This window comes from Salvelinus fontinalis, chromosome 11 (assembly GCF_029448725.1).
Source record: "Salvelinus fontinalis isolate EN_2023a chromosome 11, ASM2944872v1, whole genome shotgun sequence".
Classification (NCBI taxonomy): domain Eukaryota; kingdom Metazoa; phylum Chordata; class Actinopteri; order Salmoniformes; family Salmonidae; genus Salvelinus; species Salvelinus fontinalis.
The window spans coordinates 52,506,809-52,519,648 of record NC_074675.1 but is presented as its reverse complement, the minus strand read 5'-3'; the positions used below and the strand labels follow the sequence as shown (position 1 = coordinate 52,519,648).

General features: G+C 45.4%; 1 protein-coding gene across 1 annotated transcript; it reads right to left on the bottom strand.

Moving 5' to 3' along the window:
- Window positions 1–140: 140 nt before the first annotated feature.
- Window positions 141–11,607, bottom strand: LOC129864747 (proteoglycan 4-like). Its single transcript, XM_055937040.1, has 4 exons — window positions 11,521–11,607; window positions 2,011–2,079; window positions 342–1,904; window positions 141–145 (listed from the first exon to the last, which is right to left on the bottom strand). Exons 1-4 carry the CDS (start codon window positions 11,522–11,524, stop codon window positions 141–143), a joined length of 1,641 nt encoding a protein of 546 aa, XP_055793015.1. The 5' UTR covers window positions 11,525–11,607.
- Between the last annotated feature and the right edge of the window lie 1,233 nt (window positions 11,608–12,840).

Genomic DNA, 12,840 nt, shown 5'->3' with positions numbered 1-12,840 from the left:
TCTACCAGTGATGTTTGTAGTGGGTGCAGCTGTAACAGTTGATGTCAATCTACCAGTGATGTTTGTAGTGGGTGCAGCTGTAACAGTTGATGTCAATCTACCCGTGATGTTTGTAGTGGGTGCAGCTGTAACAGTTGATGTCAATCTACCAGTGATGTTTGTAGTGGGTGCAGCTGTAACAGTTGATATCAATCTACCAGTGATGTTTGTAGTGGGTGCAGCTGTAACAGTTGATATCAATCTACCAGTGATGTTTGTAGTGGGTGCAGCTGTAACAGTTGATATCAATCTACCAGTGATGTTTGTAGTGGGTGCAGCTGTAACAGTTGATATCAATCTACCAGTGATGTTTGTAGTGGGTGCAGCTGTAACAGTTGATGTCAATCTACCAGTGATGTTTGTAGTGGGTGCAGCTGTAACAGCTGATATCAATCTACCAGTGATGTTTGTAGTGGGTGCAGCTGTAACCGTTATTGTTGACACACCAGTCATGGTTGTAGTGGGTTCACCAGTTGTTGTCGACCCACGAGTGACGATCATAGTGGGTTCACCAGTTGTTGTCGACCCACGAGTGACGGTCATAGTGGGTTCACCAGTTGTTGTCGACCCACGAGTGACGGTCTTTGTGGGTTCACCAGTTGTTGTCGACCCACGAGTGACGGTCATAGTGGGTTCACCAGTTGTTGTCGACCCACGAGTGACGGTCATAGTGGGTTCACCAGTTGTTTTTGATTCACCACTGACCATTGTTGTGTTTTCACTAGTAGTAGTTGATGCATTAATGTCAGTTGTAGTGGGCTCCCCAGTTGTGGTCGACGCAGCAGGGACTCTTGTAGTGTGTTCACCAGTAGTGGTCGATGATCCTCTTACTGTTATAGTGGGTTGCCCAGTTTCTTTTGACTCAGTGATGGATGTATTTTGTTCCCCAGTAGTTGTTGATGAATCAGTGACGTTTGCAGTGGGTTCACCAGTTACTATCGACACGTCAATGATGGTTGGAGTGGGTTCACCTGTTATTGTTGATGAATCAATGACTGTTGCAGCTGCGTCCGTTGTTGTCAACAACACCGGGTAAGGTTGTAGCGGCTTCACTGGTAGTTGATGAATCGGTAACGGTTGTAGTGGTTTCACTGGTAGTTGATGAATCGGTAACGGTTGTAGCGGTTTCACTAGTTGTTGATGAATCGGTAACGGTTGTAGTGGTTTCACTGGTAGTTGATGAATCGGTAACGGTTGTAGTGGTTTCACTGGTAGTTGATGAATCGGTAACGGTTGTAGCGGGTTCACTAGTTGTTGATGAATCGGTAACGGTTGTAGTGGGTTCACTGGTAGTTGATGAATCGGTAACGGTTGTCGTGGTTTCACTAGTTGTTGATGAATCGGTAACGGTTGTAGCGGTTTCACTAGTTGTTGATGAATCGGTAACGGTTGTAGTTGGTTCACTAGTTGTTGATGAATCGGTAACGGTTGTAGTGGGTTCACTAGTTGTTGCTGGTGAATCATTAACGGTTGTAGTGGGTTCACTAGTTGTTGATGAATCGGTAACGGTTGTAGTGGGTTCACTGGTAGTTGATGAATCGGTAACGGTTGTCGTGGTTTCACTAGTTGTTGATGAATCGGTAACGGTTGTAGCGGTTTCACTAGTTGTTGATGAATCGGTAACGGTTGTAGTGGGTTCACTAGTTGTTGATGAATCGGTAACGGTTGTAGCGGTTTCACTGGTAGTTGATGAATCGGTAACGGTTGTCGTGGTTTCACTAGTTGTTGATGAATCGGTAACGGTTGTAGCGGTTCACCAGTTGCTGTCGACGCATCAATGACAGTTGTGGAGGGTTCACCTGTTGTTGTTGAGTCGTCAGTGACTGTTGTATTGGTTGCGGATGTAGGAATCATTGTAATGACCACTATTGTTCAGCAAAAACAGAGGCACATTAATTTCATTAAAATAATAACAATGACATCACACATATAATTTAAAATGTCTAATACTGTTGAATACATGTCCCTTACCCATTAAAAGGAGCGCTGTTGATGTAACTTGGTATACACTCATCTTAGGTATTCTTTGAGAATTATGATCTAAAGACAAAAATATACAATACAATGGATTTCGTTAACCTTTCTAGGACATGCGTTCCGCTAGCGGAACCCCTGACAACATTCCGCTGAAAAGGCAGCGCGGGAAATTCAAAATTATTTTTTGGGAATATGTAACTTTCATACATTAACAAGTCCAATACAGCAAATAAAAGATAAACATCTTGTTAATCTACCCATCGTATCCGATTTAAAAAATGCTTTACAGCGAAAACACAACATATGATTATGTTAGATCACCGCCAAGTCCAAAAAACACACAGCTATTTTCCCAGCCAAAGATAAGAGTCACAAAAAGCGTAAATAGAGATAAAATTAATCACTAACCTTTGATGATCTTCATCAGATGACACTCATAGGACATCATGTTACACAATACATTTATGTTTTGTTCGATAATGTGCATATTAATATAAAAAAAACTCAGTTTACATTGGCACCATGTTCAGAAATGCCTCCAAAATATCCGGAGAAAATGCAGAGAGCCACATAAAATAACAGAAATACTCATCATAAACTTTGATGAAAGATACATGTTTTACATAGAATTAAAGATACACTTGTTCTTAATGCAACCGCTGTGTCAGATTTAAAAAAAACTTTACGGAAAAAGCACACCGTGCAATAATCTGAGACGGCACTCAGAGAGAAACAACATTTCTCCGCCATGTTGGAGTCAACAGAAATACAAAATTGCATCATAAATATTCCTTTACCTTTGATGATCTTCATCAGAATGCACTCCCAGGAATCCTACTTCCACAATAAATTGTTTTGTTCGATAATGTCCATTATTTAAGTTCAAGTAGCTACTTTTGTTAGCAGGTTTAGTACACATATCCAAACGCTCGCGCAGATCCAGGCAAACGTCGGACGAAAACTTCGAAAAGTTATATTACAGGTCGAATAAACTTGTCAAACTAAGTAGAGAATCAATCTTTAGGATGTTGTTATCATAAATATTCAATAACGTTCCAACCGGAGAATTCCTTTGTGTCTACAGAAGTAATGGAACGCAAGTCGATGTCATGTGGAATGCGCATGACCAGGACCTGGCACTCTGCCAGACCACTGATTCAAACAGCTCCCATCCGGCTCAACATCACAGTAGAAGCTTCATTCAACGTTCTACAGACTGTGGACATCTAGTGGAAGGCGTAAGAAGTGCATCCCGTGTCTGTATCTAGGTCTCGCCCTGTATAGATATATATTGTCCTCAAATAGAGTGTAAGAGAGTGTAGACATTGTTAATGTTGTAAATTCTATTGTAGCTGGAAACTGATTATTTTTTATGGAATATTTACATAAGCGTACAGAGGCCCATTTTTAGCAACCATCACTCCTCTGTTCCAATGGCACATTGTGTTAGCTAATCCAAGTTTATCATTTTAAAAGACTAATTGATCATTACAAAACCCTTTTGCAATTATGTTAGCACAGCTGAAAACTGTCGCCCTGATTAAAGAAGCAATAAAACTGGCCTTCTTTAGACTAGTTGAGTATCTGGAGCATCAGCATTTGTGGGTTCGATTACAGGCTCAAAATGCCAGAAACAAAGAACTTTCTTCTGAAATTCGTCAGTCTATTCTTGTTCTGAGACACGAAGGCTCAGAACACGTATTTGCCCTCTTTCTGACTTTCTTTATTTTTATGCATATTTTTAATACTGAATGTTATCCGATCTTCGACCAAAACCTAATATTTGATAAATAGAACCCTCATTTACAAATAAGACAAAAAATGTATACTTATTTCATTTATTGAAGTAACAAAGTTATGCAACACTCAATTCCCCTGTGTGAAAAGGTAATTGCCCCCTTACACTCAATAACTGGTTCTGCCACCTTTAGCTGCAATGATTGCAACCAAATGCTTCCTGTAGTTTTATCAATCTCTCACATCGCGTGGAGGAATTTTGGAACATTCTTGCATGCAGAACTGCTTTAACTTTTCTGCGCTACGGGTTCACTTTCCTAAACAACCGCTGAATTGCAGGGCGCCAAATTCAAAAATATTACTACAAATATTTATAATCATGCAATCACGTGAAATATACCAAAACACAGCTTAGCTTGTTGTTAATCCACTTATCGTGTGTAACGGCAGCCTTCCCTCTCTTCTCTAGAAGAGGGGGTGAAACAGGGATCGGAACAACACGCAGCGTAGCCAGTGCTCAACATTTTAATATAACGAACTGTGAACACTTACAACACTACAAAACAACAAAATGTGGCAAACCGAAACAGCCCTATCTGGTGCAGACAAAACACAGAGACAGGAAACAACTACCCACAAAATCCCAACACAAAACAAGCCACCTATATATGATTCTCAATCAGGGACAACGATTGACAGCTGCCTCTGATTGAGAACCATATTAGGCTGGACACAGAAACAGACAAACTAGACACACAACATAGAATGCCCACCCAGCTCACGTCCTGACCAGCACTAAACAAGCAAAACACATACGAACTATGGTCAGGACGTGACAGTACCCCCCTCCTGAGGTGCGGACTCCGGACGCACCCCCTTAAAACTCTAGGGGAGGGTCTGGGTGGGCATCTGTCCGCGGTGGCGGCTCCGGCGGTGGACGAGAACACCACTCCACCATTGTCTTTGTCCCCCTCCTTAGTGTCCTTTGAGTGGCAACCCTCGCCACTCACCTTGGCCTAGGAACCTTCACAAAGGTCCCCCCTTGATAGAAGAGACAGCTCAGGACAGAGAGGTAGCTCAGGACAGAGCGGTAGCTCAAGACAGAGAGGTAGCTCAAGAAAGAGGGGCAACTCAGGACAGAGGGGCAACTCAGGTCAGAATGGTCGCTCCGGACTAATGGCAGCTCCGGACCGAATGGCAGCTCCGGACCGAATGGCAGCTCCGGACCGAGGGGCAGCTCCGGACCGAGGGGCAGCTCCGGACCGAGGGGCAGCTCCGGACTGAGGGGCAGCTCATGACTGGAGGGCAGCTCATGACTGGAGGGTAGCTCATGACTGGAAGGCAGCTCATGACTGGAGGGCAGCTCATGACTGGAGGGCGGCTCTGGCAGCTCCTGACTGGCTGGCGGCTCTGGCAGCTCCTGACTGGCTGGCGGCTCTGGCAGCTCCTGACTGGCTAGCGTCTCTGGCAGCTCCTGACTGGCTGGCGGCTCTGGCAGCCCCTGACTGACGGACGGCTCTAGCGGCTCCTGACTGACAGACGGCTCTAGCGGCTCCTGACTGACGGATGGCTCTAGCGGCTCCTGACTGACCGACGGCTCTAACGGCTCGGGTCAGACGGGCGGCTCTGACGGCTCGGGACAGACGGGCGGCTCAGACGGCGCTGGGCAGACGGATGGCTCAGACGGCGCTGGGCAGACGGATGGCTCAGATGGCGCTGGGCAGACGGATGGCTCAGACGGCGCTGGGCAGACGGATGGCTCAGACGGCGCTGGGCAGACGGATGGCTCAGACGGCGCTGGGCAGGCAGGCAGCCCAGACGGCGCTGGGCAGGCGGGCAGTGCAGGCGGCGTTGGACAGACGACCGACTCTGACCTGCTGAGGCGCACAGTAGGCCTGGTGCGTGGTGCCGGAACTGGTGGTACCGAACTGGAGACACGCACCTCAAGGCTAGTGCGGGGAGCAGGAACAGGGCACACTGGATTCTCAAAGCGCACTATAGGCCTGGTGCGTGGTGCCGGAACTGGTGGTACCGGACTGAGGGCACGCACCTCAGGGCGAGTGCGGGGAGAAGGAACAGTGCGTACAGGGCTCTGGAGACGCACAGGAGGCTTGGTGCGTGGTGCCGGAACTGGAGGTACCGGGCTGGAGACACGCACCACAGGGCGAGTGTGTGGAGGAGGAACAGAGTTCTGGAGACGCACAGGAAGCTTGGTGCGTGGTGCCGGAACTGGTGGTACTGGGCTGGGGCGGGAAGGTGTCACCGGATATACCGGACCGTGCAGGCGTACTGGCTTCCTTGAGCACTGAGCCTGCCCAACCTTACCTGGTTGAATGCTCCCCGTAGCCCGTCCAGTGTGGGGAGGTGGAATAACCCGCACTGGGTTGTGTTGGCGAACCGGGGACACCATGCGTAAGGCTGGTGCCATGTACACTGGCCCGAGGAGACGTACTGGAGGCCAGATATGTTGAGCCGGCTTCATGGCACTTGGCTCAATGCTCAATCTAGCCCGGCCAGTGCGGGGAGGTGAAATAACCCGCACCGGGCTATGCACACATACAGGAGACACTGTGCGCTCTTCCGCATAACACGGTGTCTGCCCGTACTCCCGCTCTCCACGGTAAGCATGGGAAGTGGGCGCAGGTTTCCTACCTGACTTCGCCACACTACACTTTACCCCCCCCCCCCCCCCAAGAAATTTTTGGGATTTCTTCTCGGGCATCTTACCACGCCGTCGTGCTAACCTCATTCGCCGGTATCCCTCCGCACATTGCTCCATCGAATCCCAGGCGGGCTCCGGCACTCTCCCTGGGTCAACCGACCACCTGTCTATTTCCTCCCAAGTGGTGTAACCCAGATCGGCTCCTGCTGCCGAGCTAGCTCCTCGAAACGCTGCCTCTCCGCTTTTGCTGCCTCCAGCTCTGCTTTGGGGCGGCGATGCTCCTCTGGCTCTGCCCAGGGTCCTTTACCGTCCAGCTCGTCCTCCCATGTCCATTTCTCCTGGTCCCGCTGCTGCTGCTGACCCCTAGCGCTAAGAGGTTAACTCAGCAACATTAGTGGGTTTTCAAGCTTGAACTGCTGGTTTCAAGTCCTGCCACAACATCTCAATTGGGATTAGGTCTGGACCTTGAAGCGATTCATGATGGCAGAAGTGAGTGCTACGGGCGATAGTCATTTAGTTCAGGGCGGTGGCCCTGTGTTTTCCCGAAAAGCGGGCAAAGACTGTGTTTAGCTTGTCTGGGAAGGAAGCAGTGGTATCTGCAATGTGGCTGGCTTGCCCTTTATAATCGGTGATTGTCGAGGGTCCCTGACACACACGTCTCGTATCTGAGCGACTCCACTTTGTCCCTGTCCTGTTGTTTAGCCTCTTTGCCAGTGGTGTAAATTACTGAAGGAAAAATACTTTAAAGTACTACTTAAGTCGTTTTTTTTGGCTATCTGTACTTTACTTTCGATATGTTTGCTATATTTACTTCACTACATTCCGAAAGAAAATAATGTACTTTTAACTCCATACATTTTCCCTGAAACATAAAAGTACTCGTTACATTTTGACAAGGAAATGGTCCAAGCATACACTTGTCAAGAGAGCATCCCTGAGGTTATAGTTCAGTCTTCACCAACCTTTTTGTAGTAAAAATGCAAGCCGAGATCTACCGCTCAAATCTTTTTTAAGCATGACTTAAAAAGCAAAATTAACCAATTAAAAACAGTTCTGTAGTAATGAGGTTTGTGCAGTAGGCTATTGTCCCAATACATTATCACTGCATATTGGCTATGCTTGAATTGCACTGCCAATGCTGTTCTTCTTAGACCATTTTGAAATTATATTTGAAAAGAAATGCTATGTAATCACACTGGTAATAGATTGGTGTATTACTTGTGAGGCACAGCTGAGTGAGCATATTATATATATTTTTTTTAACTAAATTGATGGCCTGCATCTGAGGGGATGGAGTAGCGGTGAGGCTGCCTCTCACCCGACTCACGTCCCTCCGCTCTCCCTCCCAGCGCTGAGAAAAGGAGACACAGTCTTGCAGAAGATGGCACAACTCAAGTCTCACTGCATTATTTCTGCCTCATGCACCAATTCATGTGTTTTTCCTATGACGAGAGAAAGTGAAATATTCCTAGATATTTAAAAAGACACATGCCTCTAATAATAACAATGCAAGCTTAGCGGAACCCTTTGCTATAGTCATTCATTTGTATTTGTATTTATTATGGATCCGCATCAGTTCCTGCCAAGCAGCAGCAACTCTTCCTGGGGTTTATTATGAATCAGTTACTCTTCCATCAACATGAAGACAGTTATATACAGTGTAAAATATTACATGACATTATATTTCATAACACTTTACCCAATACATTTAGTGTGTTCCTTTAGGCCACTAATCCACTATCACATATTTATAATACAACATCCATGTCTACGTGTGTGTAGAGTGTGTGTCTTATCAGGTGTATGTGTGTCTGTGGCTGTGTGTGTCTCTTGACAGTCCCTGCAACTTTGCAGCTGCAGTGCTGGTTGTAGCATAAGTAGAAGTTGGTAGAAGGTGCATTTTATGGCTTATAAAAGGGCTGAACAATCACTTATATGATCATTATTGTTTTTTATTTTACCTTTGTTTAACTAGGCAAGTCAGTTAATAACACATTCTTATTTTCAATGACGGGCTAGGAACAGTGCCTTGTCCAGGGGCAGAACGACACATTTTTACCTTGTCAGCTCGGGGATTCGTTCTCGCAACCTTTCGGTCACTAAACATGAACTTACTTATAAAAACAGCAGCTCTTTTCTGTATTCATTGAGTCTCTCTCTAGTCATGGTGGGCATTTGATGATGAGGTATTCCAGATCGAGAGTACCAGAGAGAACTTGAGTTCGTGTACGTTACCACAATCAAACCATGAGAAGTTAATCATTAAACATACACCTCCACCTTTATTTTTCCTTGGGAGTTCTTTCTTCCTCTCCACGTGATGGATGGTATGCACGCCTCCTGACTCTGACTAGCTGGCTGAATGAACGGGGACAGTATATCCGGAGTGAGCCATGATTCTGTAAAACAGAGGATGTTTCAGTCTCTGATGTCTCTCTGGATGGAGATCCTCGCACTGAGCACGTCTATTTTATTGTCCGGGGACTGAACGTTAGCGAGTAATATATTCGGAAGCGGTGGATGGTATGCACGCCTCCTGACTCTGACTAGGAGCCCACTCATTCTACCTCTTCTCCGGCATTGGCATCTTGGAGCAGGGATGAATGGAACTGCCTCGGGGAGTTCAAACAAAGCACCCAATTTAAGGAAGTCGAATTGCTGGTCGAAATACTTCTGAGTGGCCAGCGATCTAATATCCATAAGTTATTTTCATCTGTAGGTAGTAATGCAAGAAAAGTTCTGAACAAATAATGTAAGAAAAAACACTACACACATCACATTTCCCTAAAAATGCCTGCTGTGCCTCACAGATACAAGGACAATTTTTGGTGTAGAATTGGAATTGGATTAGAAAATGTTAATTTGTTCAAAGTTCATATTGTAGAACAACCCTCTAAATATATATCATTGTTTTCATGCTTGTGTTTATCAACACAAATATTTATGATCAAAAACAATTACACTAAAAACTAAATAAACGCAGTAAAAATGTGTATACTAAGAAAAAGTTAATCCCACCTCATTTCACTGTCCAAACTAAAATAAACATTCTAACAAAAATAAGCAGTGAAATGACTTTTCCATGGTTTCCAACATGCTTTCCATTTGTTTGATGCCATTCAATTCGCTCCGTTCCAAACATTATTATGAGCCGTCTTCCACTGCTTGAAAGGTATTGCTCACATCAACACAATCATCCTAGGTACCCTGGACCAACTCCAATTCACTTACGGCCCCAACAGATCCACAGATGACGCAATCTCTATTGCACTCCACACTGCCCTTTCCCATCTGGACAAGAGGAATACATATGTGACAATGCTGTTCATTGACTACAGCTCAATGTTCAACACCATAGTGCCCTCCAAGGTTATCACTAAGCTAAGGACCAAGGACCAAGCAGCGTGGTAAGGAGGAGCAGCGTGTTCGGGATTCATGGACTTGTGAGGAAATCCTGGACTGTAAGGGACCCTGGAGGCAGGCTGGGGAGTATCGCCGTCCAGGGAAAACTGGAGGCAGCGAAAGCAGAGCGGCAGCGTTACGAGGGAACAAGGCTAGCAAGGAAGCCCGAGAGGCAGCCCCCAAATTATTTTGGGTGGGTGGAACATGGGGCGTTTGGCTGAGTCAGGTTGGAGAACTGAGCCAACTCCCCGTGCTTACCGTGGCGAGCGTCGTACTGGTCAGGCACCGTGTTTTGCGGTGCAGCGCACAGTGTCTCCAGTATGCGTTCTTAGCCCGGTGCGCTACATTCCAGCTCCCCGCATCTGCCGGGCTAGGGTGAGCATCCAGCCAGGACGGGTTGTGCCAGCCCTGCTCTCCAGACCTCCAGTGCGCCTCCTCTTCCCAGTTTATCCTGCGCCGGCTCTGCGCATTGTGTCTCCGGTACGTCTGCACTACCCAGTGCGTCCTGTGCCAGCGTCCCGCATTTGCAAGGTGAAGATAACCACCCAGCCGGGACGGGTTGTGCAGGCTCTTAGCTCGAGACCTCCAGTGCGCCTCCACGGCCCAGTGTATCCGGTGCCTCTGCCAAGGACAAGGCCTCCTGTATGTCTCCCCAGCCTGGTGAGTCCTGTGCCTGCACCCAGAACTAATCCTCCTGTATGTCTCCCCAGCCTGGTGAGCTCCCTGTGGCAGCTCCACGTACCAGACTGCCCATACGGCTCCTCACTCCAGTGATGATCCATGGCACGAAGCCTCCAGTGATGATCCATGGCAAGAAGCCTCCAGTGATGATCCATGGCACGAAGCCAAAGCGCACAAATGAAATGTGAAGCTAATCTAGTGCTCGCAGGCAACTATACATAGACAAGATCCCAAAAAGCACAATAGGGAAATGGCTGCCTAAATATGATCCCCAATCAGAGACAAAGTTATACAGCTGCCTCTGATTGGGAACCATACCAGGCCAACATAGATATATAATCACCTAGATAACCCACCCTAGTCACACCCCGACCTAACCAACATAGAGAATAGAAAGCTCTCTATGGTCAGGGCGTGACAATATCATTCATTTATAGGTCAAAAAATAGATGTAGCAATTGCAGTTTGCTCCTAAACCCAAAATACACGGTTTAGGAGCACCAGAATAAAACAAATGAAGATTGAGATATATCCTATATTGGATCTATATGAATCCTAGTTACTTTTGAAGCTCATCTCCATTTTCTTAACAGTCTGTGACACCACAGGTTTGCATACTACTGAGGCTGAGGGACAGCGAAGAAATCATTATAACTATTATTATCTGGTGATATTTTTTCTTCTAGGGGCACTGGTGCTCCCAAATAAAAATGTCAGGTAGCACAGCAACATATGTAGGAGCATATGTCTCCAAAACGGTAGCACACTGTAGATCCCTGATAAGTAGATGAAAAAATAATAATTTCAGCCTGTGGTGGTTGGCCATTAAAAAATAAAAAATGTATCTGAGATATTCTATAAAATAACGTCATGAATCATTTCAAAGGTATTGTACTGATATGATGCGTAAGGACCCTTTTCTATATGATTGACAGAAAATGTATTTCAAAGCGAGTTTACAGACAGAAAAAAATCAAAATAGTACAAATGTGGCTTATTATAATGAATATTCAAATACTTACCCATTATTGTGAAATAGAAATTCTGTTGATTCTAAAATGTCTTATTGGTTCAACACCAAGTTATATGTTCAGGAGTAGTTTCTTAGAATCCGTGGTGCACCCTTAGAAGACTTAATCTTGACTGTGGGCACTTTTAAAAGGTAATGTGATATGACGTGATATGAGGTACTGGAGTGTTAACCAATCAGTTCCTTGTCTCATGTCTAAGGTGTTGTGTTGATGCATTCCTTTTAACTGCCAGAACCTGTTGTCACGCCCTGACCATAGAGAGCCTTTTTATTCTCTATGCTGGTTAGGTTGAGGTGTGACTAGGGTGGGTATTGTCACGTTCCTGACCTGTTTTCCTTTGTTATGTATTTGTTTTAGTTGGTCAGGGCGTGAGTTGGGTGGGTTAGTCTAGGTTTTCTATTTCTATGTGGGGTTTTGTGTTCGGCCTGGTATGATTCTCAATTAGAGACAGGTGTGTATCGTTTGTCTCTGATTGAGAGTCATACTAAGGCAGCCAGGGTTTCACTGGTGTTTTGTGGGTGTTTGTTTCCTGTGTCAGTGTTTGGGCCACACAGGACTGTTTGAGGTTAGTCACGGTTGTTGTTTTGTATTTTGTAGTGTTTTCTTGTTATTTACATTAAACATGTACAATTACCAATCCGCATCTTGGTCCGATCCATGCTCCTCCTCGTCTGAGGAGAACGACATTGACAACCTTAACAGGTATCTAGCTTGTTTTGTTTCTATGTTGGCCTGGGGCCTGTTGCACAAAACTAGGATAAGGGATTAAGCCAGGATATCTTGGTGATCCTGGCTCAATTGATCCGTAATCCGGTTGCACTAAAGATGGATAGGGGGCAGGAGGATATGTTATGGTATAAATTACCATGGAGATTTATTCTGTGGAGCTAGCCTGCTCCAGACCAGGCTAAATTCCAGGATCTATTTAATCTCAGTCAGCAGTCACCACAAATGGAAACCAATAGTTATTTCACTGCTCACTATACATTGTTATCACATAACTAGACCCACTGTTATTATTTAAACGTTTGATCATTAATTTCAATGATTTTGGATAATAATTTTTAGATGATGTTGCTATCATTAGATAATTTACAGTTTCCCATAGACTATAAGGCTATATATAAAATGATAGAATATTAGGGCCACAGAGGGGAAAAAAACACAAGTAATAATATTGTAACCAGTTGTTTTAAAGGAGGACAGTTAAAATGACAGATGTGGGGCATTTCGTGAAATTGTACTTCAGTATGGTTTCATAAACAAAGACATGCTGATGTGCCAGAATATTAAGTATCACATTGTCATAAG